The sequence below is a fragment of the Diplotaxodon limnothrissa genome, linkage group LG22 (genome assembly GCF_057381915.1).
Source record: "Diplotaxodon limnothrissa isolate DT_005_m linkage group LG22, D_limnothrissa_male_GT1.1, whole genome shotgun sequence".
Classification (NCBI taxonomy): Eukaryota; Metazoa; Chordata; class Actinopteri; order Cichliformes; family Cichlidae; genus Diplotaxodon; species Diplotaxodon limnothrissa.
The window spans coordinates 20,525,078-20,550,863 of record NC_140616.1 but is presented as its reverse complement, the minus strand read 5'-3'; the positions used below and the strand labels follow the sequence as shown (position 1 = coordinate 20,550,863).

General features: G+C 41.3%; 1 protein-coding gene across 1 annotated transcript; it reads right to left on the bottom strand.

The window, feature by feature from the left end:
- Positions 1-634: 634 nt before the first annotated feature.
- Positions 635-6,022, bottom strand: tmem196 (transmembrane protein 196). Its single transcript, XM_085346757.1, has 5 exons — positions 5,858-6,022; positions 3,631-3,687; positions 1,885-2,020; positions 788-906; positions 635-706 (listed from the first exon to the last, which is right to left on the bottom strand). The coding sequence occupies exons 1-5, from the start codon at positions 6,020-6,022 to the stop codon at positions 635-637; spliced, it is 549 nt and encodes a 182-aa protein (XP_085202883.1).
- Positions 6,023-25,786: the final 19,764 nt, after the last annotated feature.

Below are 25,786 nucleotides of genomic sequence, written 5' to 3'. Positions count from 1 at the left end.
TTAGTCGTACTTTAATTGAATGAACTTTATAAGAAGCATTATAAAAATATGTTTGATTTACAAGCATGGATACATACAGTACATTGTGCATCACTGTAACTTTTCTCTCAAAGCATTCCATTATCAGATGATACATACAGTTTACCAAAGGCTATCTCAAGATCTGGTTTCCATAAACCAATAACATGACAGAGAGAGAGAGAATAAGGACGATGAGACTGAAATAGCTCTTCTAAACAAGTGAATCAGTTGCATGCTTGGTTTGTGCTCATCGCTTTGATCTGACTGGATGAAATGTATCCTTCACGCTCACAAATTGGAGGATTTCACGCAGATGTCTGTCGCTTCATTTGTCATCCAATCCGCAGCTCACCATCCCGGCTTTGGTGAGATTTAAACCGAAGGTATTTGAACCCATGTTTGCATAATATTCAGAAGCACAAACGGCTCCTTCATGCTCTCCGTTTCATCAGGCAGCAGGTAAACGGGTTCCAAGGCGACAAATTTGGTTCAGTTCCTGCAGTCAGGATACAGTTAAATGCAGTCTACTACAAGCTGCATTAGCTGCGTGACAGCACGAGTTTTAGTAACTGCTTCTGTTTAAGTCTGCAAGTCACCTCCTGCTGAAACTTCCTCAAGGAGATGCCGCGGTGTGTCCATTATAGGAGATCTGAGGAATACCATTACTGGAGTTGTCCAGGACCTCCTGTTAGAGACACACAAACACAAACCTGCTTAGGAAAAAAACTTCCGACAGCAGCTAAAGATGAGTCATGCAGTTTACTACCTTCTCTGTCATCTCATGGGAATGATGTAGCGAGTGTTCCCTCTCCAAGAACATCCTTTGCTGCTCCGAGCTTGCCAGACGACAAGTCAGCCACGTGGATAAGGTACAGGTCGAGATCCCTGGATAAGACCGGAAAAGGAAATTTTACACAGAAGTGAACAGAAAAACACTCAGTCCCCAGAGGATAAAACATACTGTACTGGATGATCGTCTGATTTCTATTTTTTAGTGCTAGTATGGAAAGAGTTTCACTTATGAAGTCCTATGTCTCAGCCAAAGTCTGTATATGGACTGCATAAAAGATGGACGTAGCCTTCGGGTACAAGTAAAGCCGACGCTGCAATGCCTCGTTTGATTTCAGTTATTTAGTTATCAAGCCATCCATTTTCTTCCACTTATCCAATTCAGAGTTGTGAGTGTGTGTGTGTGTGTGTGTGTGTGTGTAATAATATCTATGAGAAAATTAAACTACCTCGCTCTTGATTTATGTCCTCGGTAAATTCTCTCCTAATGGGCTTATGGACTCAGTTGCTGGTTGATTACTTTTGAAATTATGGCCCCATTCAGAGACTTCTAGGGCATTTAATCCCTGACAATTTCTTTAAGCCAAAATGACTTTGATGTATCGCTAACTAGCAAATATTATGTCCCTAATGTGGTTTGCATGCTAAAACTGTTACATACCTACTAAAGGATCCATTTTAACACTGGCATCAACATTTAGCCACAAGCACAACCTCATGGAGCGACTAGTACGCTGGCAGACCTTCAGAAAAGAAATGAAGAGGCACTTCTTCTCTGAATAAAACTGACAAAGCTTTTTTGGGGAGGGTGGAGGAGCACTGGAGAGTTGTTGAGATAGTGTTGAGATAAAAGTGATTAGCAGTAATAAGAAATGCTTGGTATACTGTTAGTATTGACAGGTGACTAATAAAGAAATGCTTTATCTTTACCCCCACATTTAGTCCCTTTCAAATACTTGAACAGAGACTAATAACGTTCTTATCTTACGATGAAAAATAGACAAAGACATGAGTTGTTTTCAATTGCGTCACATCAGATTGTGTTACGTCTTGCGTCCTTGTTATTATCTTTACCTAGACAAGCCAGAGTCATTGCAGCCAGGTGAATTGTTTGCATCTTGTCCGGCCGTTTGTTCAGTGCCCGAACAAACTGGACGTTTAAGATCCCGGCAATGAGACCACAGATGCAGCACGCTGAAAAGAGGATCATCTGAAAGACAAGGGGGGTGAGCCGCAAAATTGAGACCTTATCAACCAATCTGTAAACCAAGTGACAAAATGCGATGAGACTGGAGATATACAAATTACTACTGAGCTTCCATCTCCATCATTCTGCTGTTTTGGAACGAGGCTGCGGCGATGAGTAATGCCTATCAGTCAAAATAAATCTCATTCGCCATTATAAAATAGGATCACTCTCAAAGCCGACTGCCTGTTCCAGGAGCGATGTGCGGCTTGTAAATATGCTTGCATCACTCACTTGCTGTATTTGTGTGTGCGTGTCTGTGTTAAAGTGTGTGTCTGATTTGTGTGTTTAATGAATCGCATTTTACAGATTACTTCTCCGGAAATTGTGATCGGGACCAGGAAAACTAAATCCCAGTTTCAGAATCTGATTTTTTCATCTTTTTATTTATTTGTTTCTGGGTAGAATCTGATGAGAAAACAGTTAGACTTCCATCACCTTCTTATCAAGATAATAAAATCCAGATGATTCATATACTTCCCACTAATTGTGAATGTGTTTGTATTCCATCTGGAGTGCAAGCCCTCTTTCACCGCTCCCTGTGCAGATGCCGTTAGTGCCTTTAACCACATGGAAAACGGCATCTCGTATTTCAGTCGTTACCCAGGGAAGTGTGGAAAGTGGCTGGCAGGGGTCCGGAGCCAAACCAACCTAATGCAATCATCACCCCACAGGCAGACATGGGGAGGGCGCTGGAGGAAGATGGAGAGAAAAATGGAGAGAGTCGCAGCGTCGACATAACGGCTGGGACAGAGTGAATGGAAGAGGCAGATGGATAGATATAGTGATGAAAAAAAGGAAAAGCATGAGTAGGAGGAGATAGACAGGGAGACAAAAGTTGGACAGGGTGAGATGGGGGGAAAGAAAGGTTGAGGGATGTCTCTGTTACAGCAGATTGCGCTGACATTGATCCATCATTAGTCTCCTCCCTGCAGGAGACAGGGAGTCAGAGAGAAACACCAGGACTGGGAGACACTGAGAGACTGTAAAAAAGACAGAAAGAGTGACAGAAAGGGAAGAGAGGTGACTGCTTGTCTCCTCTTATTTCCTCAGATGTCTCTCTCAGAGCATACTGACTGCACCTGCTGCAACACACACACACACACACACACACACACACACACACACACACACACACACCCCCACCTTTAGGTGTTCTTTCGTTGTCGAATATGCAGACTCTGTGTATGCTTTGCGTTCAGTATTCCTGATACAGATGACTTTGCATCTGACATCCACAACAGAAGACATCTGCATCATAATTCCAGCAAATACTGAATGAAAAAGGCTCCCAGGCACGTGACAGTTAGCTTGACTGAGCTCAGTATAAAAGGTAGAAACAAGAAAACAACCTGGCTCAGTTCAAAGCTAAAAAAAACAAAATCTACCTTCTACCTCTAGCAAAGGCTACAGGCCTTCTTGAACTATTTCCTGGTGTCTCTGCCTAATTCCTAGAAACTGGTACCATCCTGGAAATAGCTCAGTACAAACTGCTGAAATGTGAATCACTAACTAAACTAAAAGGAAATTACTTGGAGAAATAAACTGAGCTCATTCAGTATGTATGTACTTACAATAAGGCCAGTCCTCTTTCGAGCACACAGCACGCCGCACATCCCGCAGACCAGAAACTGGAAACAAAGAAAGACAGCAAGTAAATTAACACCTCTGTGAGTTCAAGTTAGTTTGTCATGAGAAATTTTTAGCTGTTTCTTTTTTTTATGGCACCCGTCCCTGATGCAACAATGGGAAATGCTGAAAATAACAGTCATTGAAATCAGTTATCCACGTGTGGTTTTCTCCCTCTAAAAATAACATTTCCAGAGGGATGTTGGTGGAAAAAGGAGACACGTCCTCTTATTTTTTATTTCAGGATAATTTACACTGTCTGGTTATTATTATTTAATATATAAATGTTTCTAGACAGCCTCTCCGTGTTAGCCTCGCCTCTCGCCCTATGGCAGCTGGGATAAACACCAGCCCCACCCCAACCTTAGATAATTGGATAAGGAGAAGAAAATGGATGGATAAATATTTCTAAGAGCCAGGTGCACTTATTAGAGTCCCTCAAGAGCTTTCAGCTCTTTATAAAGTCTCCTACCTATGGATCAAGTTGTTGAGCTGACACACACACACACACCCACACACACACACACACACACACACACACACACACACACACACACACACACACACACACACACACACACACACATCTTCATGTGTACTTTAGGTCATTAAATTGTTTCACTGTAAAAACATTCTTACAATTTTATAACTATACTGCCCTATTCACCTAATCAGGTAATTAGACAGTAGATAGATTAGAATATATGATTTTATCATTTTAGGGCTCTGCCTGCTTTCAAAACTGGAGATCTTTTAAATAGACAATTCTCCTGTTTCACAAAAACTCTCACGATTCAGGTTTGCTGTTCATTGCAAAGAAAACAAACCAAAACCCAAACTGCTCCACTGTTCTGAAACTTAATCCAAAGTTGCAGAAATGATAAATTATTAATCACAATGTTTCAACACAATAAGGCACCAAAGGTTGGAGAGTCAGTGTCCTCTAAAGTCACTGGTCAGTGGGTTACAATAATTTCCAGGTCCCGAAAGAAGACTGAAACTCTTGGACAGCTGGGTGGCTGACTCAGCAGACAGAGCTCAACAGCTGCGTGGTTGAACTCACAGACGACCCGTTGCATAACATCTTTGCAGGAACTTCATCTACACTGCTGGAATCACGCGCACTTTAAGTGCACTCACGCCCAGATATGGAACCTATATACTGTGATATATCAGTAAATGCTTTTTTTCCCCTCTGTCTGATGCACACCCACATATTTACACTTAAGCAGTCTTTCAAAGCAGCCGTCTCACACCGATGATAATGTTATAGATGACTCTGTATGACTCATAGTGCTTCAGCTCCTGGCATTTATAGTAATTCTCAGCTATAACTGCTGACAGATAGACTATATATCCCCCGCTGGAGCGACTGTCACAGTAAAGTAGATGATTCAAGGTATGTGGCTGCTTAAGATGCCAGGAACAAACTTTTTAAATGTTCTGTGGCAAAATCGAGACAATGAGGCTCAGAGCAGCACAGAAACAGGAGCAGACACATTCAATAGACTGAGAGGATGTAGATGGGTCTAAAAGCTCCGACCCTTCCAAGCAATGAGCAGTAAATCAAGCATCAATTAATAAAGCCAATCTTTAGCTCCAGTGCGCCAGGCCAAATGGCTGTGTGTCTGCCAGGCTTTTATAGGCAAATACCATATGAAGCTGTGTCAGCAAAACCACACCAGGTATTGAAAGTTTGAAAACAACCACAAATATGAACAGAAATTCCACTTTTTCAAACAAAGAATTTCTGTAAGCAGAATGGATTTATTTGATAGGAGCTTAAATAAGACAAAAATATTTGAAGTCAATTAGTTTTTTGAGAAGTTTTAGAGGGAAAAATACAAAAATCTTTCAGATTTTTCTTTGATTTTCTGCACATTTTAAATATCAGTGTTAACCTAGGTGCTGTAATTTATGGTGTATAAATATATTAAAGTTCTAGTCTAGTCCTTTAGCCCTTATATGACCAGAATATGTTTCCCTTATTTTGATATTCTAATGCTTACAGACATGCAGCGCATGCTGTCTCTAGCAGGCTCTATAAAGAGCAAGGTAATTCCCTCGAGTTTTAACGGTCTCATCTTTCAGCACGATCCCTGGAGATACTTATCCTCTGGGAAAGTGAGACAAAGACAAAAAGTAGCGACAAGAGTTGCTCCAAGGACGTACACAGAGTCCACTCCAGACCGGAGAAGCGTCTCCCTGCTGCGGTTTATGATCGCCCCGGACCCAGCTGATGCCCACCGCTCCCAGGACGATGCTCGCCACACCCAGGCCCACCTCCACCAAGGACAGCAGGAGCAGGCTCCACAGAATCTTGCGGCTGGAGCACATCCTGCCCCGGGCATCTCTCCAGCTCCAGCAGGAGGGAGGCGCTGAGGCGGGAGTCCGCTTCTCGATGCTCCGAGGGCGGCGCTGCTCTACTGCTTCATATCCGACTGGAAGAGGCGAAAAACGTGTATCCAAGCGTAAAGAGAAGAGGAGCGAACTTACAGAAGCGGCTAACAAACTATTTAAACAAGGAGGTGGGGGAAGCGTTGGCTCTCTGGTTGGAGATTATTGTGGTAAAGGAGCGTTCGGCTGAAGTTCCTCTGTGCACAACGCACGGCGCTGTCCAGGGTACTTAAACGCCATGGCGCGCGCGCAAGCATGCACCCATATACACACACAAACAGTGCACGCGCGCACATCCAGGGCCGTTACTAGGAGTTCGTGAGTCTCAGCCTCCGCCCACAGCGATGAAGCGTAACGTTCGTTAAACGGAACCACAGACAGGAAACACCTGTCACTTAAATATAAATATAAAAGCTACACTGATATGTACGTTTTATAAATAGATAAAACAGAACAGCGATTATTTTATCAAAAACTGAAAAAACTTGTTTAGTTCTTGGTTTTTTGGGTTTTTTTGGGGTTTTTTTGTTTTCTTCAAACATTCTGGAACTCGATGTTTGTTCTCTTTATATATTAGTTCCAGCTTTGGGTAGTAGATTTATTTATTCTTTAGTGATATTTACAGTCTTTGATTAAGAAGGTGACAGCTCGTGACTCTGCTTTTCCAGCATGTGCATGTCTACAACCAGAAATGATTAACCATGTTTTCACACTTCTGCGCTCTTCTATTCCTGGATTTAATTCGCTTTTCTAAGAGTTTCACCTGAAGGAAGTTGCATTTAATATAGTTAACTCAATAACAGTGAATGTTAGTTTAGATCGTGAGCATCTGCTGTGATCTCTGCTCTCTATCAACTCATAAATATTTAAGCAACATGGGACATTTTGAGTGACGTAATCTGAAGCTGATGTGGAAAACAAGACTCTAGAGGCAGGTGACTCGCTGTTATTTGTGAAAATGTGACAAATTTTTTTTTAAATAATATGTACTTATCATGAAATTGAGCATGTGTTAGTTCTGCAAACTAAAAATTACAGCTTCTGGGTCAAGAAAGAACCAATCCAGTGGTGTATTAGTTGTTTCGTGTGTGCTATATTGAATTAAATAGATTGTTTAAGCTGAAGGACAGCAAAGCTTTGCAATCATGATGCTAATAATGGACGTTGGGTAGAAATTCATGTCAGAGCTGTTCTCTAAATAAAAACTTAACCACTGTAATTTATTGATTTATTTTAAGCACAGTTCACACTGTTATGAAACAAGGGTTACAGATGTGAACTCCATCAGTCATTCAGTGCAGAATCCACACCAATTAAAATAACTCATATAAGCCTCATTTACCTTATTCAAACCGAGGAGGGACTCAGGGGCAACGCTGGGGAAAATTCTCATAATACCTTTCGGTGAAAGACAACTGGTGACGATTTCAAAGTGCTGTGGAAGATTTTATAACTAAACTACTTCTCTGTGTCAAACTGTCCTAACTGAACAACAAGCTCCGCATTGCCTTATTGTGTCTACATGTCATATTTCAGCTACACCACATGCTGATGTACGAGTTAATGTTTATCACACGGTGTTCTAACAGCATCCTGTGACCGTGGCAGATTGATGACTTGTGTGTATAAATATTGTAGGTTTACAATCGCTCTTTGGTCAAAGATACTGCTGTCGTTCTGTTTATTGTTGTTTGACGCCTTTGCAAAGGTAAATAAAACTTACAGAGACAACCTGATACCGGTACTTTCTTTGTGAGCCACCATAGAACTGCACAGATTTGAGTGAAAATCAAAGTAGAGGTTTCAAGACACCATGTTTTGGGGTTTTTCTTTTACATTTGGCCAATGCCCCGCCTACTCATTAGTCACGCTAATGCTTTATCAGAGATAAAATTCTGAGATAAAGGGTTAATATTCAGGGTGGATGCATTCAGAACATCAGTGATCTGCGATTTAAAAGTGCCAGACACAGGCAGAAAACAGAAAAACACCTTTGGACTTGTTGGTTATTGATCTGCTCCCAGCCTTTTCAACATTGCCTAAATATTCAGTAATCCCACATACCGCCTTTCCCACTACATAAAATCAAAACATTTGAACTCACCTCCAGGAGATGGTAGAGCTAGCCAAGAAGCATAAAGATAATTAACTGATTCTGGCTTTTTAAATGTGTTTTCTGCACGTAAAGGTTTCTAACTGATCGATGATGGATTGACAGAGGCTAAGCAGCTGCTGTGGGATACAGCATCATCGAGCTGTGTTACTGTACGCTGTGCTGTTTCAGGGGAGTGTTTACTCGGAGCTCAACATGAGTTCACTTTCAGTATCAGCTGCTGCAGATGAACTACATGGTGAACACACACAGTCCTTGAGTTTACTTTAGCCTGTAGTGTGCATGTAATCAAGTTCTGATTATTACAAGGCTAAAAAGTTTTTTTGGCTGCCTTTCTTCCCCGTTGCTGCACATCCAGTTTGGCCAATTTTTTATCTTCTTATTTTAGAATACCACAGATCCGAGGAAACAGGGGCCAAAACTCAGCTTTTGTCTTCGATGATTATTTTCTGCTTGAGAAGAAAATTGGACATTTGGTTTGCTAATATATCATAATGTGCCTGCTTATCACGATTATTCGGCTCTCAGTAGACTTTGTTGGGGAACTGTTTTCTCAACAACACTGTCATGGCTTCACAAGAACTGTGGACCTGAACACAGACACCGTGACAGTGTGACACTAGCTTTGCAGACTTTATTCACAGAGCAGCATAAGTGAGGTGAGTGTCCTCACAAGCCAGAGGGGACTCTAGGGACAGGTGAGTGAGTTCAAAGTGAATGCTTCGAGCAGACACAGAAAACAAAGAACAAGTGAAGTAAGTCTGGGAAATATTTAAATAGAGATTCTATAGAAGAGCCTTTGCTCTGTATTACTAGAGATACAGAGCAAAATATATACTGAGATCATTGCTGGTGTTTTTCCTCCTTGGCATTGTGTGAACACACACCTGAATGCCAAACCTTCTACTTTTACAGAGTTGCTCACACTTGCTGATGACCAGTTAATTAAGTGCATTCGATTAGTAGCAGCTCACTGATACCTACCCTGTTGATTCCTATAGAGGCAGCTAGCATGTACTTAGCGTTTCACACACTGCTTCTGCTTTTTGGTTTAGTATTTGTTGAGTACTAACATGTCACGTGTCATGTGTTGACAAAGGTGTTTTGTCTTGGTTTGTGTGTGTAGATGCTTTTGTTGCAGATGAAGAGCCATGTGTAAATGTTAGGTGCTCTGACATGGGACAGGCAGAAATGTACTTTGTTGATGACAACATGTTAGACTAAGACTCTAGTGACAGCTGGGTTAAGACAGATTATCAAAAGGACTAATTTAGCAGAATCTTTCAGTGAGGTGCTTTGTTTTGAAAAGGTCACAGAGACAGATATGGACTAAGCACTGAGTGTTCCTTACAAATTTGTCAAGCTGTTGATTGAATTCTTGATGAAGCTGAGTTGATAGATGCAGAAGTTGTAGATGTACTGAACCAGGGGGGAGACCAGCTGAAATGTGTTGGACAGCCAGCTATAAAGCTGGAAATCCATATATGCTATGATTGCTTGAATTATTGGAAATTATTTTTTGTAACTATGTTACTGTGTTATGAAAGGCTATAGGAGACGATACACCAGGGATGTGAAACAAATTTTACATCGTGGGCCACATAAAGACACATAACATATAGATATATTAATATTAGAAAATAAGTGCAATATCAGCAGCACAGAAATGCTGCTGTAATAAATGGAAAAACATCTTTCAGAATTAATCTTTGGGTTTAAATTGTAAGAAATAAATGTGTAAAATTACAGAAAAAATCATCCCGATACCTCATTGCACTCACACAGATGGTGCTGTAATTACAAAGCCGAATAGCAAATGTGCTTTTTGGTGGCCCACTGTAGAAAAAACAGAAGAAAAAAGTCTGTAGTGAAAAAAGGGAAATTTTCTGTTATTTAATGTAATCTATTACTGTAGTATGACTAGCGATGGGGAGAGTCTTTATCAGAAGGAAAAGATCCAAAACTTACTAAAATACATTTAAAAGTCCACAAATGTATGGCTTCCTTCACATTTTCCAAAGAAATCTAGTGGGCCAGATTGGAGTTTTTGCTGGGCTAATTCTGGTCCACGTGCCTTATGTTTAAAACCCTGGCCACACACTATATATAGCTCATAAAGTCCCTCACGTGAGATTGTTCTGTTTTTTTTTTGTCCATCGTTAATAATGAATTTTTACAAATGGATTTTTGGTTCCTGTTTTGTTTTTGTTTCACATCTTTGTTTCTGTGAATTTCTCTTCCCTGGTGTTGCCTACGTGCTTCTCAGAAATATTCACTTCCTGTTTTATTGTGATGATAACTTTCTGTGTTTGGGTCTTTGCTGTCTTTGCATTTCCCTCTTTACTTCCGCCTGTGTCCATTCAGCTCAGTGTGAGTATAGTCTTGTCTCTCCCTCTGTTAGCTGTCTGTCTGAGTGAGTCTCATAATGTAGACATGCTAAACCACAAACTTTCACTTTTTCAGAATAAAATAAAAACGATTAAATAAACATTAGTGGAATACTTTCTGCCATGTTTGTGAAACCTTTGGTTATGTAAGAATGTTTCACAGTAGTGAATTGCTGTTGTCTTGGTCCAGCAGGCTGCTATTAGTTTGGGATAAGATGCTGCTTTTGGCCTGCTGCCTGTGAACCAATAAACTTCTGATCAATGGCAGACTTGATGACACTCTAGATTTCTCTCTTATTGCTTTGGTTTTCAAACCAACAGACACCACCCAATTAATTATTTTGTCTCCACCATCTCAGCAGAATTTAATATCTCATTGTATCGTCCTTTCTTTCTTTCCCTTTCTTTGTTCTTTTCCCGTGTTCTCAGCCAAAAGTCAAAACACTTGTGGATTTATTTGTGTTCCCGTGTGCATTTTAAGAGTGCATGTAAATTTCTGTGTGGTGATCTACAGCAGTGGTTCTCAAACTGTGGGGCGGGAGCCACTGCAGGGGAAGAAACATGGAGAAAAGCAAGGTTGAGTTAATATGAAGAAAGGTGATTTATGTAACTTTAAACGTGGCATGGTTGTGAGCCACACAGGCCGGTCTGAATATTTCAGAAACTGTTGATCTGCTGTGATTTTCCAACAAGGTTCACACAGAATAATCTTAAACAGGGAAAATAGCCAGAGTGCTTCAAGCCAGTAGGAAAGCAACAGCAAGTCAAATAACAACTCGTTACAAACAACAAATACAATAACTGCCTTCTACGAGTTTGAAGATGTTTAAGGTGTTCTTTTCAGTTCTGAAAAAACATTTAGCCCCGTAGTACTGAATTGCTACACTGAACGAAGCTGAAACTCCAGTAAAACAATCATAAAATCCTGCTTTTCCGCAAACTCTTCCATTTTAGTGAACCAATGCAGCAGCAGAGTGCAGATATAGAAGACATATGTACTCCTATCCAGCTAAGTGGATAAAGATGCGAGATCTCCTGAAGAGCCTGGAAGTACGGCGTCCCCAGAGGCCCATTATACTGCTTCTCTGGGTGACTAAGAATCACTAGGAGATATATGGCTGCCGGCACATAATTAGTGTAGCAGTGGGCAAATGTCTATCTGTCATTGCTCCCAGGATACGAGATAAGTGAAGGAAATCGAAGATACCACAGGCCACTTGGAGACTGCCTTTGTACCCCAGATGCTTCACCGTAGCTGTGACAGCAAATTTACTGTTTTATTGCCTCCTGCAGATTTCAAGAGCTGTTGAGATATACTGATAGCAACGAGGAATAATGAATCACTGTAAGACCACCTTTTTTTGGTACTGGGCTGTCACATCTGGCAGTAGGTTACACTGATTTGTTTGCTCTACAGTTGAGAGACACTGATTAAAGAGCAACTGTACTTAAAGTCTGCAGCTGTGCTCAACCTGGCAGAGAAACCTGGTTTTAAAGGTCTTTCCCCTCAGGGACGTCTTTCTGTGCTGTTTATTCAAGCTGCTTAAACATCCGCTTCTCTCAATTTGGAAAAAAAGTGTTAATATGAGAGAAATGAGACGACCAGGCATCATTAACTCAAATGTCAAATACACAAAGACTCACCTTCACAGTTTCAGGCATAAATATTTTTAAAGAGCATTGTATTATATATGCAGTACAAGAAAAAAAAATACACTGCCAAGCATTACCAAGTAATCCGACTGCATCGATTATATCACTCCAAACACACAAAGGGTGTCAAAGTCATTTGTAATTCGATCTCAAGCAGGACCAGTTAACCGACTCCATAAAAACAATAAAAAAAGATGTGCTACACTCAACCTGCTGTCATTACAAAGAAACGTTAGCTCTGTAAATCAAAGAAACGCGTCAGTACAGCTTCTTGACATCAGCATAATGTATTACGTATACTCATTACTTCTCTTAAAGGTAATGCAGTATGTTACTTAATTACTCACTGTAGAAAGTAATGTGTGACACTAAATTACTCTCTTGTTACACTATAAAATGAAACGTATTGTCTGATAATTACGAGTTAACAACAAAAACCTGAGGCTACAGTCCCACACAACAATACAAATTTCTGTCCTACACTGTGTGCACAATTATTAGGCAAGTGGGTATTTTGGCCATATCATAATTTTTACGCATATTTTTCAACTTCAAGCTGTATAAACTTTAGTGCTTATTGGATTTAAGTATATCAGGTGATCTGTATTTGAATAATGAGTGAGGGTGTGGCTTAAGGAGATCAACACTCTATATAAAGGTGTGCATTATAATTAGGCAGCTTCTCTCCCTCAAGCAAAATGGGCAAAAAAAGAGATTTAATGGACTCTGAAAAGTCAAAAATTGTAAAAAGTCTTTCACAAAGATGCAGCACTCTTAAAATTACGACGATATGACGCTTGACCACAGAACCATCAAACGTTTTGTTGCAAATAGCCAACAGGGTTGCAAGAAACGTGTTGAGAAAAAAGACGCAAGTTAACTGCCAAAGATTTGAGAAGAATCAAATGTGAAGCTACCAGGAACCCATTATCCTCCAGTGCTGCCATATTCCTGAACTGCAACCTACCCGGAGTGTCCAGAAGTACAAGGTGTTCAGTGCTTAGAGACATGGCCAAGGTAAGGAAGGCTGAAACCCGACCACCACTGAGCAAAGCACACTAGTTGAAACGACAAGACTGGGCCAAGAAATATCTGAAGACAGATTTTTCAAAGGTTTGATGGACTGATGAGATGAGAGTGACTCTTGATGGACCAGATGGATGGGCCAGTCGCTGGATCAGTAATGGACACAGAGCCCCACTTCGACTCAGACGGCAGCAAGGTGGAGGTGGGGTACTGGTATGGGCTGGGATTATTAAAGATGAGCTGGTTGGACCTTTTCGGGTTGAAGATGGCCTGAAAATCAACTCCAAAAGCTACTGCCAGTTTTTAGAAGACACTTTCTTCAAGCAGTGGTACAGGATAAAGTCTGCATCTTTTAAGAAGACCATGATTTTTATGCAGGACAATGCTCCCTCGCATGCATCGAAGTACTCCACTGCATGGCTAGCCAGGAACGGCCTTAAGGATGAAAAGATAATGACATGGCCCCCTTCCTCCCCTGACCTAAACCCTATTGAGAACCTGTGGGCCTTGCTTAAATGGGAGATTTACAGTGTAGGGAAACAGTACACCTCTCTGAACAGTGTGTGGGAGGCTGTGGTTGCTGCTGCACAAAAAGTTGATCGTCATCAGATCAAGAAACTGACAGACCCCATGAATGGAAGGCTTGTGACCAGGCTATACTGGTCACTGATTTTTATTTATTTTTTATTTTGACATGTCAGAAATGTTTATATGTACATTTTGAGTTGTTTTATTATTCCCAGTTTAATATTTGCAAATAAACTAGTGAGATGGGGAAATGTTTGTTTTTTCAATTAGTTGCGTAGTAATTCTGCACATAAATATATATATTCTCTTAAAGACAAAACCTCACTTTTACATTCTTAAACATTTAGGTTTAGGCTCATTAACATTTTGGATTGACCGAGAGCACTGTCCTTGATCCATAATGAAATTAATCCTCAAAAATACAACTTGCCTAATAATTGTGCACACAGTGTAATGAGGACACACGTACTGTCGTTCTTTTAGTTTTTACGTTTGAACACAAAGCCGACAACATGAAGCAAAGATGAAAACCAGCCAAAAGCGACTTCGCAGCACGTAGATTCTACTTTAGAGACATGAACAGGTAGAAACTGCAGGCTGACTGCTCATCACTGCTTTGGTTACCTGTTGAGGTTCAGCGTCTGGCTGCTGGGCTGGGGTCAGCATTCACTCAGCTTTAACATCACCTTAGGTTCTTTGCTAGCTTAGTGTTAGCATGCTGTTTGTGCAAATGCTTGCAGAGAGCAGTATTCCTGTTAGCAATGTAATGCATTTTCTGCTTCCCCATTGCGCTTTCGTCCTTTTGCGCAATAAAAGTAAAAGTAATGCCCATCTCCGCTCCTTAAAAGCTTCATCGCTGTACTGCTTCACCATTCTCCTCCCTTCTTCTTTCCATCCACCTAATGCACAGATAACTGAGGAATCTTTGTAACGCTAGTAATGAAATAATTTTAACTGTGATACGATCCCTGTTTAGTACAGCAATGCATTACGTTACAGTAATCCATTACTTTGTAGCAAGTTAAACCCAACACTGTGCTTGACGTCATTCCTTTTCTTCAAGTTTCACTCTTTTTAAAACCATGCTGTGGGCCGGATTGGACCCGCTGGTGAGCTCCATAATGTGCAGAAACGTCTCATTCTGTTCCACTCTAATTAATTCGAGCAGATATGGAGAGCTGGTCAGCTGTCACTATCCTATTCTGCAGTTGCTGCCAACCACCCACACGTTCAGACACACAACTCCATTCAAACTGGAGCTTTGCAATTCATTCATTCTTTCTCTTAAGGAGTAAGATATGAGAAGGTCAGTGTTTTACATACAAGAATCTACCTGAGAGATTAACGTCAGCCTCTGTGTGTGCGTCTGAATGTGTCTGGAGTGGGACTGTTAGGAAAAGGAGAAATGAAAGGAGAATAAAAAAGCCATCCAGAAACTGTGGTAAATGAATAAATGGATAAGTGAGGACATGGGTACAGGGGAATGAAGGAGAGAGGAACTGAGGATGTAAGCCGAGGGAGGAGGAGGAGATGAAGAGAGATTGTGCAATCAATCAATAGATTCTTACTGTGTGTGCTCTGACCAGAACAACCAATTCTAAAATCAATTCCCTCTCTGAGGCTCATAGCAAAGAGGTAACGCTCTCCCTTTCTCCCTTACTGCCTCTCGATTTTGCTCTTCTAATGACTTTTTCAATGTACGCTGTTGAATCTATATACATTAGCAGTGCTCAAATATCCACCCTCGCCTCCATCAGCTCCTGACAACGAGATAGCACCAGCCACTGGAGATCAAAGGTCACATCGATGGCTTGCTTAATGAATGCCTTTGCAGTGGGAAAGGTCAATAAAAAAGGGTCAGCTTGCTCACATGAAAAGGTGACACCACCCTGAGTGTAAAGTAACTTCTGTGTGTCTGTTAGCAAGCATGTGAAGTCACTAAGTCATTTTGCTCCTTCATCCTGAGGGGACGTAGGCTTCAAATCACCTGTCACATCAGGTCAAAAACCATGAAGCAAAGTACCCATTTCCTGTTTCATAACACAAGCAAAGTGCTTTTTCATTCTGCATATGCGTGCTGGCTTCGAGTGATGGGCATGCAGCGTGAAAATGTGCATTTCTTCCAACTTCAGGGCATGTTACTGTAGTCAGAGCCAGGAGACTGGTGGGGTATGCCCTTGAACACAGGACAGACACACTCACACACACATACACACAGAGAGACAGAGAGAGACACGGGAGTTGGCTATTGTTTTGGTGTCCCCCCCCCAAAAAAGAAATAGAGCAAGAAAACCTCTAATTGCCACTCACAGAGACTCCTACCACATATGAGATTTCTGTTTTTGTCTTTTCTTGTTTCCTGTTGACGTGAATGACGTTGTGCAAAGCTGGGTCAAAGCTGATTTTCCGTGGGCAAAAAAGGGAACGAAGCAACAACAGAGCTCACCAGGAAAAAAAGAAAAGACTTTAATAAGGATGAAAAATACAGCATGAAAAGCACAGACAATGGCTGCTCTTGTGTTATAACTGGGCTCTTCTCCATGGCTAGGTGATGTACTTACAACAACACAAGCAAGAGTAGCCCGCAGAGTGCTCCATCTCTGACAGCAGACGCTGTCTACAGGCAGTCTTAAGTTGCCTGCGGACTGCTGAAGAGCTGCCACCTTTGAACCATAACTTCCCCATTAGGCTGATGTCTGAGCAGCACCTAGCATAGCACATAGCACAAGTAATTAAAACATTTAGGGTCTTTGTCAAGCAGTTAAACTAATTCATGAAAGCACTTCTAGAGCTCGCTAATTCAACAGGCATTTTCACATTACTTCTCTCAGACGTAAGCTACAACCAGCACGACATCAGGTTAGCTAAAATAAATAATACAGGAGGTGTCATAACCTCCACCTGAGGTTAACGCAAAATGTGAATCAGACCCAAACTCCTCCAGGTTAAAAATATTTTTAAAAAGCTATGATTTTATATTCTTGTGCAAACTAAACAGGTTCCTATCGATATGATCTGTTTCTCCAATCATAAGAACTGTACAGATGCACAGCATGTACAGATGCTGTTGGATTTCTAAAGAGGATCAAAGTGAGGGGGACACTTTGACTAACAGGTGCTAACATGGCAGTTTACCTCAGGTAACTGATGTCACAGAAGTGGAGTGCTCTATTTTATCTTAATGTGGTCCAAAGGATTTTTTGTTTTTTTAATGAGAAGATCAGCTAATAGCATAGGAACTGCCAGACCTGCTGTTTGGCACAGCCCAGCCAAGAAGACTGTGCTCCAGTATGGTGAGTGACATTCTGGGCTTATAATTAGCATTAATTAGCAGGTATCTGTGTCTGTGCCATGCATTCATACAGCTGATAACCAAGATGATGCATGATGATAACCCAACATGCTAGTGTTTAGGATAACTTAGGATAACGTACTCAGACCTCTTCTCCAATTATTGTCACTTATGGACCCAAAAACACAACTTGATGGAAGCCAAAAACGTTCATGCTGAGCCTTAAAAATATGTGACCCAGAAAATAATGACTATAGCCACAGCCTTATAGAAAAAGTCACTCTTCAGATATTATGGGAATTAAAATATTTAGGAATTTTAAAGCTTGCAACAGAATTAAGTTTGATTTCAGTGGTCACCAGAGTATAAAAACTGCATGTCACTTAAAATCGCTGCTGACGTTGCCTCAAAATAAGATATTAAAATTAGTTATAGTTACAACACTGATTATAAGGACAAAGTTGTTGCTTTGTACAGTGTAATTCCTTAGCCTTGTCATTGGCCGGCTGTAGTTTTGGGTAGTATATGAGAGTGAATCATCCCATGTCAGACCATTCAAACTATTATAATTCAGACAGACTAAATAAAGCATGCCCACACACTAAGACACTAAGCACAGTTTCTCTAAGAGCAAAGGGGGTTTGGGTCGTTTGCTGTCAGTGAGCTGTATGTGCGTATGATTTGGCACAGCCAATGGAAATCTTGGATAATGACACGTTCAGTCTCTGCGGTCTCTGCCTGCAATCGAAGATTTTCATCTAATCAACTCTTCATTTATCAAAAGCTGGAAATACCAGGTCTCAACAGACTGTTGCTTCAGGGGGAAGGAAAGGATGATGTGCCCTATAAACATGTCCACAACTCCCAGGCCGATGTGTGATATCCCATATCACGTGGATCAAATTCCATTTTTTTGCTGAAACGAGGGAAGGTGCAGATGGATAGACATAATGTCAGAAGTGATGTCACCAAGAAACATCATGTATTCAGGTTTGCAAAAAATACATTTTCACTCAGCCCCCCCCCCCCAACGCTCTGCAAATAATGTGGAAAGCTGTGCAAAAAACTTGGAAATGACTTCCACTGGCGCGGGAAAAAAAGATAAACAGAGATCTATGATAAGAAAAAATCTTCATCCAGCTGCAGAGAGATATTATTTACTGCAGCAGCAGTAACTTATCAGCTGTCAGCTGACTATAAACTTGTGTTTCTTTATTGCAGCTGTTTGAAATAGACCAAAAAATAGCAGACAATAAAATATAGAAGCCTCTTAAAACCATCAGTGCATGTAAAATAAATGATTCCTTCCTGCAGAAGATGACATGACATCCACTGTCATTACTCACAGACAGACAGTGTAATAAAAAAAAAGACCACAAGCACGGAGAGAAACTCCTCACCTGCTTATATATGAACGCCTGCTGCTGACTCTCTCTGCAGGTCTGCCTCAGTGCTTTTGTTCTTCAGGCACTTTTTGGCCTTTTAAGTGTTCCTTCGTTCTCTGTCCCGATGTGGCCTGGCTCACCTGTCAGTAAGGTTATTTGTTTTGCCACGGTTACATTATCACCCTTAAATTTTAAACTACGGTTCATGCATTATCCATCACTATAGAGTACACACACAAACAGCCGCACAGGGTACCATAAGGTTCTCCCTCCCACCTCTGGTGGTTGTTCAAGGTCCTGAGATACAAATCTCTCTTATTTGTGTTGTTTTTTCCTTCTCTTATTGTAAAGAGGGGAAAGTTGACAGTACTTGAAACGTGGTAGGATTTATCATCACAAGAGTGTGTTTGTACCAGAGTGAAATGAAGCAAATATGTGTTTGTGTAACAAGCGATGAAGGGTGATTTATTGTGTGTCCTTTGTGTAGTGTCTGGAGCCAGGCTGTGAGTGTGTGTGAGCGTGTTTTAATTGTGGTTCATAAATATTTCACGCGATTTTTGTTTACAGAAAAATAAAACAGCGCAGATGAGAAACGGTGGAGTGCGTCTTTGGTCGTGGGGGTTTGAATTACACTCAATTTCAAATGCTGACAACATTTCATTTTGTTAAAATGTTTACGCAGAAGAAGAAATACACGGCGCTTTCTGTTAGGCTTCCCAACATTTTCCTCTTTAAAAACACAAAAAACAACACCACATAAATCTGAAGACTGGAACAAACTCTCAAACAATGAGCATCGCTTTGTTTTCAAACTGTTAAAATATCCAAACTACATTCTGGATCTGTTTCCCGTATTGCGTAAGTTGTGTCTCTCAGCATTTGAGCAGCATCTGCTGTGTGGGCCGCAGCCCTGCCAAGTAAACAAGGCTCTTATTAACTATTAAACACTTCACAGCAGGGACCGCAAAGCAGCCACGCACACACATACAGCTTTGCACATTAACACAAAGTTGCACAAATGCAAGTACGTTTGAAGAGTAGGTAAATGTGCAGAGTCAGTAGCTTCTTTTTTTTCCTTCAGTCACAGTGAAATTAGATCGCTCCGTCTCTCTCCATCCTCTTTGAGGAGGTTGTACGCTCTAACGTCAGGCTGTCCACGTCCCCTCTCGCCCTCTATTGGGCGAGAGGCATGAATGACTTAGTAAGCAGAGTGCTTGCCAGTCTGATTCAGCTCTACCATTCACTCCTGGGAGATTGAAACACGCTCTCTCTCTTTCTCCCTAGCGAGTACGCCATGTGAGTAACCACCAGATACCATCCTGAAGTTAAATTAAGGACAGATGTGCCCTGAAACTCCGGAGATTACTCTCACACTCACACGACACTCACCTCTTTATGCTTGTTTCTGAGCAGTAAGGTTGAACTAGGAATGCTAGAAGGAGACAAAAATGTAAGATCTTGGATATTTCTCTCAGCTGCATATCTCATATCTTTATTTATGATTGCAAGGTTTCACCACTAGGCGGCTCTGTCACACCGTTAAAGCCCAAAAATGACTGGTTACTTAAATACAGCAACATCACAGCAAGTTAGTGAAGATCATTATGTACTGTGGGACTGATGTTCCTGAAATCAGCCATTACACTGCTTGATTTAATCCTTGTACTTCTAATAAGTAAGTAATAACAGTGTCCAGCTTCCTCAAATATGTTTCTTTGTTCAAGAGTCATAAACCTCATCACATTCAACCAGATTTAATTTGAAATTATGTAAATTACAATTAACGCAATTATATAAAACACATTTTTGTAAACAAGCCTACTTTGTGACCAAACCAGTGGTTTTATTTATATGCCAAGTTGAAAGGAAGTGGGATTATATTCCAAAGAAAGCAAGTAAAGGAAGGCTTACATTTGTTCTGTATAAGGCAGGAGTGGAGTTCACATCCACCCTGAGGGTGAAAAGTGCCGCTTTGATGCTTTCATTCTCCACCTCACTCCTGGCCACAGAGGCAGCAGTGCACTGAATGACGACGAAGCTTGTTCACCCAGGAAGGAAACTCCCTGTTTTCCCAAAGGACGTCAGCACAGGATTTACAGCTGTGTGTGAGTGTGTGTGTTTGTTTGTGTTTCTGAAACAGAAAGAGGAAAGGGGGGCGAGCTGTGTCAATAGCCAGTTCATTCAAGTGTACCGTAAACCATCGGAGAGCCTCATACTGATACTCGCAGCTTGTTTTAACTTGTAAAAACAATCCCATCCCACCTCATATGTTCTCAAAGCACTTTAGTCCTCTTTAATATCCGCTGCCAGTATGAAGGAGATCAGAGCACAGTGAAATGTAAACTATGGATAATAAGTTCTATTGTATTATGACAAATTCATGAATCACGCTTTGGGAGGAGGAGGGACATGGGACACTGGCCATGCTTGGAGAAATAATTAACCGACGAAACACACACACGCACACCCACACAGTTGTAGAGGTGATGTAATAGCTTCCTGGAGTTACTGGCGAAAAACCTCTTCAGGCCTCAGCCAACTGTAAGACAGTACTTACAATGGATGCATTAAAAAGACTTCCAGTATGCTCCAAGCACTCTGGGTTATCGGATTCACCTTCCTAACCTGTATGTCTGTGTTATATTACGCTTAAACAAAAATAACAATGCAAAAGCTTGGCCTCTGTCTAGAAATCACTGCTGCGAGTTGTTTTCCACAACCCTGACATAAAAAGGCTCCTTTCTTTCTCTTTACTCATTCGGTTTTGTTTGTACCAGAACAGGAGCAGCGTGCTTCTGAGATCTCCTGCACCGTAGCCTTCTGTTGAATCGGGGAAAAAAAAACCTTAAAGCTACGCAGAAGTTTTCAGCAGATCTTGAAGATTTTGTTTGAGCACATTTTCCTCTTTGAATTAGTGGAATAGTTTACCCATGTTCTAAATATAGGCTCTGTAGTCATTGTAAGAACTGCAGTGATGTAATTGATTATTCGTGTTTAACATGACTGAGCCATTAACCACAATGGTGGTCAGTGTGGTCAATGTGAGACAACAGTCTCATGGTGGCATAGCTGGCATGGTGGCACAGTGGTTAGGGCAGTTGCCTCACAACAAGAAGGACCAGGGTTTGAATCCTCCATCTGGCTGAGGCCTTTCTGTGTAGAGCTTGCATGTTCTCCTCATGTACTCCAGCCTCCCAAAGACATGCAGTTAGTGGGGTTAGACTAGCTAATGGATATTCAGTTCCTGAATAATTAAAAGATAACAATGACTTTCAGATCTTAATAATTTATCATTGAATTATTTTTCTTTTCCATGCAGTTTGAGGATAAAAAGAGCCTGCCGTCTCTTTTTAGCATTCCTGCTCTATGAGCCACGCTCTGACATGACATTTACTGTAATCATTTATTTAACGAATGCATTTGATCTTACTATCTGTTTCATTCTAGAACATCCTGGCAATGGATTCATGAGTTCTTTGGTAAAGATGTGAGACTGTGTGAAGCTGCTTATCTTTCTCTACTTATTGTTTACAGTACTGGCTGTCCTTGGTATCTGCTGGCTACAATGTGTCTTAGCTGTTATGACTTACTTGGAAAGAAGGAGGAAAAATACTGGGAGGTGAAGCAGAAAACTGACATGCTTCATGTGATTTGGTGGATTTTACCAGAACTGTCCCCGGTGGTGACACTGTTTTAAACGTCTCTCTGTGGGTGATGAAAACAAACGATTCTTTTGTGTCGGCTTGTTTGAGCTTTTCTTCCTTATCTTTGAGCATCACTGCCCATCCTATTTTCTCCTCTCCTTTAGCTCAGTCTGCCGCTGGTACAAAGTAGATTTCCTTTCTACACTTGACTTCTCAGTCAAATAGTGAAAAGTGATTCCTCATTTCCTCTGACCTTGTAGTAACATTAATAAGCAGAACACACAGATCAAAAGCTTTTTTTTTTTTTTAAAAAAAGGCTTTCCTTTTGTCTCTTTCATTAGTTTTCACTGATTTTGCCATGTAATTTTGCAGATTTGATCTGTGTTTGTGTTGGCCTTGAATCACCGGACATTCACCTGGGAATCGGATCTGATTCCCACATGACTCCTGGGTGACTTCACATTACACAGCAGTGCAGTTGTGTCAGGGAAATACAACCTGGGTGGAGATTTAGAGGAACAGGCGGTGAGTCTGGATGTGTATGCGTAAACCACAGAGTGGCATATCACCATTACGCCTTCATGTTGCAGCCCTGCAGGCCAGATTGTGTTATTCCCCTGAATATAACTGAAAGTCCTTCAGAGCTGTGACCTCGCTCATTCCCTCCCTCCTTCCCTCCCTCCTCGCTTTCCCTGACGCTCCCTTTCTTTCTCATGGCGCTGAGCCAGAGAGCTCCTGCTCTGCTGGCCTTCATAGAAATACAGTAACAAAGTGCAAAGTGCAGCCGGCACCCATGATGTGTGTGTGAAAATCAGGGGCATTCCAGCTCCTTGTTAAGTGGAAGTGGGCACAATGAGGAGCATAGATAACCAAGCTCTCCCTATTATTGGGTTTCACTTTCACATTCAGGGGACAGTGAGTGTGCATGTCTGACAGGTGCCCTGAGCACCTGATACTATTATTTCTGCAAATAAATTACAAGGATGGATGTGGGCATTTACCAGACAGGAGACCTGGGAGAGGACAAACTGAGTTAGATTATAGGTAATTTTTATTGCCGACTCAAGAGCCTGTAATAAAGGGAGTGTTTATGTGTTTGACCCAATCATGGGAAATTCAGGATGTCTGTCTCAGCTATGCAGATTTTGTCCTTAATTATACAGAAAAACAACTTTATATTGCGAGCCTGAAATAAAAATTTTTGGCCGAGCTGTTGTTTGTATCTCACAGTCTTCATAGCTTTTCTCCCTCTGCCAGTGTAGGGTTTGCTTGTGTGCATGTCGTCCTGTCTGTAAAGTTTTCATTGAAAAATTTGAATGTATGATGATAAAACTTTGTAGGAATGTAGAATGAGGTCATCCCTTAAAATTAGGCTCACATCCATCAAGATCTTCAAGGTCAGCTTGATGATTTATTGGATGAAAGAAGGCCAAAAAGGCTTGTAACTTAAGAAACTATGAGTCTTTCACTAGCGGGGCCCACGTCCTCATTTATGTTTGACAGCATTTTAGCAGGTAAAGGTTGGCTTGGACATGAATTGAGCTGCGGTTTGGGAAAGGCCTCAAAGGGGACTGGCGGCGGCTCCCGGGCCTGGCAGATCGCCATGTACTAAATAGAAGTGAAGAAGTTAAAGAATTGAAAAGGGGCGGGAGGGTGGGGCACGTAAATGAGAATGAACAGCTTGTAGGACTCGGGGAACATATATAGATGAGAACAGGAAGGAGCGTGTTTGGAGGCGTGGTCCTGCTCCTGAAATTCTGATACTTAATCTCCAATAAGTGTGGTGATGATTTTTAAGCACCATATAAAGGTTTAAAATATCCTAACACATTTGACCTCTAACCTTTCCTGCTCATTAACCTGATCTGAAGGTTAAAATGATAATAATGCTACTGTATAAAGACCTATTTAAAATGGTGTTTCCTATAATGCCATTAGTTGTATGACAGCACATATAGGGAATAACATATGGGAAATCTAACTATCATAGTTTGGACCTCTGACCTCATCTTTAATGTCAAACTGTCTTAAAATGTCTTTTATTGTCTTTTATCTTTAAAAGTTTCAAACTATGCTTAAAATTCTACTGCCTCTGTTTGTATAGGGGACATTACAAACAGACCGTGGCTCGGGGAGTTGGGAAGCGTATCTGTAACCGGAAGGTCGCCGGTTCGATCCCCGGGCTCTCTGTCCTGGTCGTTGTGTCCTTGGGCAAGACACTTTACCCTACCACCTACTGGTGTTGGCCAGAGGGGCCGATGGCGCGATATGGCAGCCTCGCTTCTGTCAGTCTGCCCCAGGGCAGCTGTGGCTACAACCAGGGTGTGACTGTGAGAGTGAATGAATAGTGGCATTGTAAAGCGCTTTGGGTACCTTGAAAAGCGCTATATAAATCCAATCCATTATTATTATTGAATTTAATGCTTTTTTTTTTTTTAAAAACATGTTTTCTAAACTGTTTTTCACTTCCTATTTCTTGCTAATCATTCATCCATTTATCATTCTCTTCCATTTATCCTTATCAGGGTTGCGGGGGCACTGGAGCCTATTCCAGCTTCCATAGGGTGAGAGGTACACCGTGAAGCAGTCTGTCGCAGGACTAACACAGAGAGACAAACAACTGTGCTACACACTCCTTAAAGTGAATTTCAAAGGACCAAAAAAATAAAAAGGAATATATAGAAAATACAACAGTATTCCCTTAAAAGTATGTCTTGGCGGATGTTTGTGCACTCTGACTGCTTCTCGTTTCATGTGTAGTTTGAGGACTGCTTAGTCATCTGACCTATTCCTTGTCTACTCTACAACCACTAAACAGCATCCATTTGGTTACAGGATCCTTGCTGATTACAGGTCTTTCGCTCTAGTCTTGCCTACGAATAGTTTGCCAGAAGCAGCTGCCTCCGTTCGATTTGATTGCTCTAGTTGGATAATCTAAAACCCCACAAATACAATAGTAGAGTTTTAGGCCACCCAAGTAAACTCTCCATCTGACCTTAGAAACTGATTCTATGAAATGACGCTAAGATACACAGATTAAATGTTCACACTGCTGTTTTAGAGACTGGTAAGAACTACCAGTTCTGATCCCAGATCATGATAATGTAGCCCAAGAAAGCAGCAGTGAGTCATTTGGGATCATTTCTTTTGTAATCGTTTACTGAAACCACAGTTTCTTTGAAAAAACAATGACAAAAAAACGTGGGTTGCTGTGGAAGTTCTTGTATGTGCTGACAGTCATGCTCGTGGTTGAGTGAAGTGGAGGTGTCTGCATGTTTCTGTACTATTGTCTGCGTCTGCATTCAGCCACAAGGCCACTGATAGTCACCATAAATATCAGCTGTGACATCGCAGTGACCACGGGGTTTCCTTGGGTATGTCCAGCGGAGAGTAAACGGATGTTTTCTGAAATCTTAGCACATGCCATCATTCCAACCGTGAAACCTCACAGGAATTCAGACTCAATTCGAAGAAATACATGCAAAACCTTCTTGGTGTTATTGTATACGAATGCTAAATAAGTTGCTTCAAAGGAGGAAATTCAATGCTACTGATAAAGGCGAAGTGCTTCCGTTGAAATTCCCGTCTAGAGCATCAGGCTTGAAGTCTTCATGAAAGTGAAAGATCGAGGAGGAACTTTGTCTGGTAGCTGCATCGTTTTTGAAACAGCTGCGAT

Bases quoted from the DNA above. Each gene is read 5' to 3' on its own strand.
- tmem196 (XM_085346757.1), bottom strand. From the start codon at position 6,022: ATGTGCTCCAGCCGCAAGATTCTGTGGAGCCTGCTCCTGCTGTCCTTG. The intron at 2,021-3,630 runs GTAAGTACATAC...CTTGTCTTTCAG, and splicing joins GAAAGAGGACTGGCCTTATT to ATGATCCTCTTTTCAGCGTG. The intron at 907-1,884 runs GTAAAGATAATA...GGTCTTATCCAG, and splicing joins AATGACTCTGGCTTGTCTAG to GGATCTCGACCTGTACCTTA.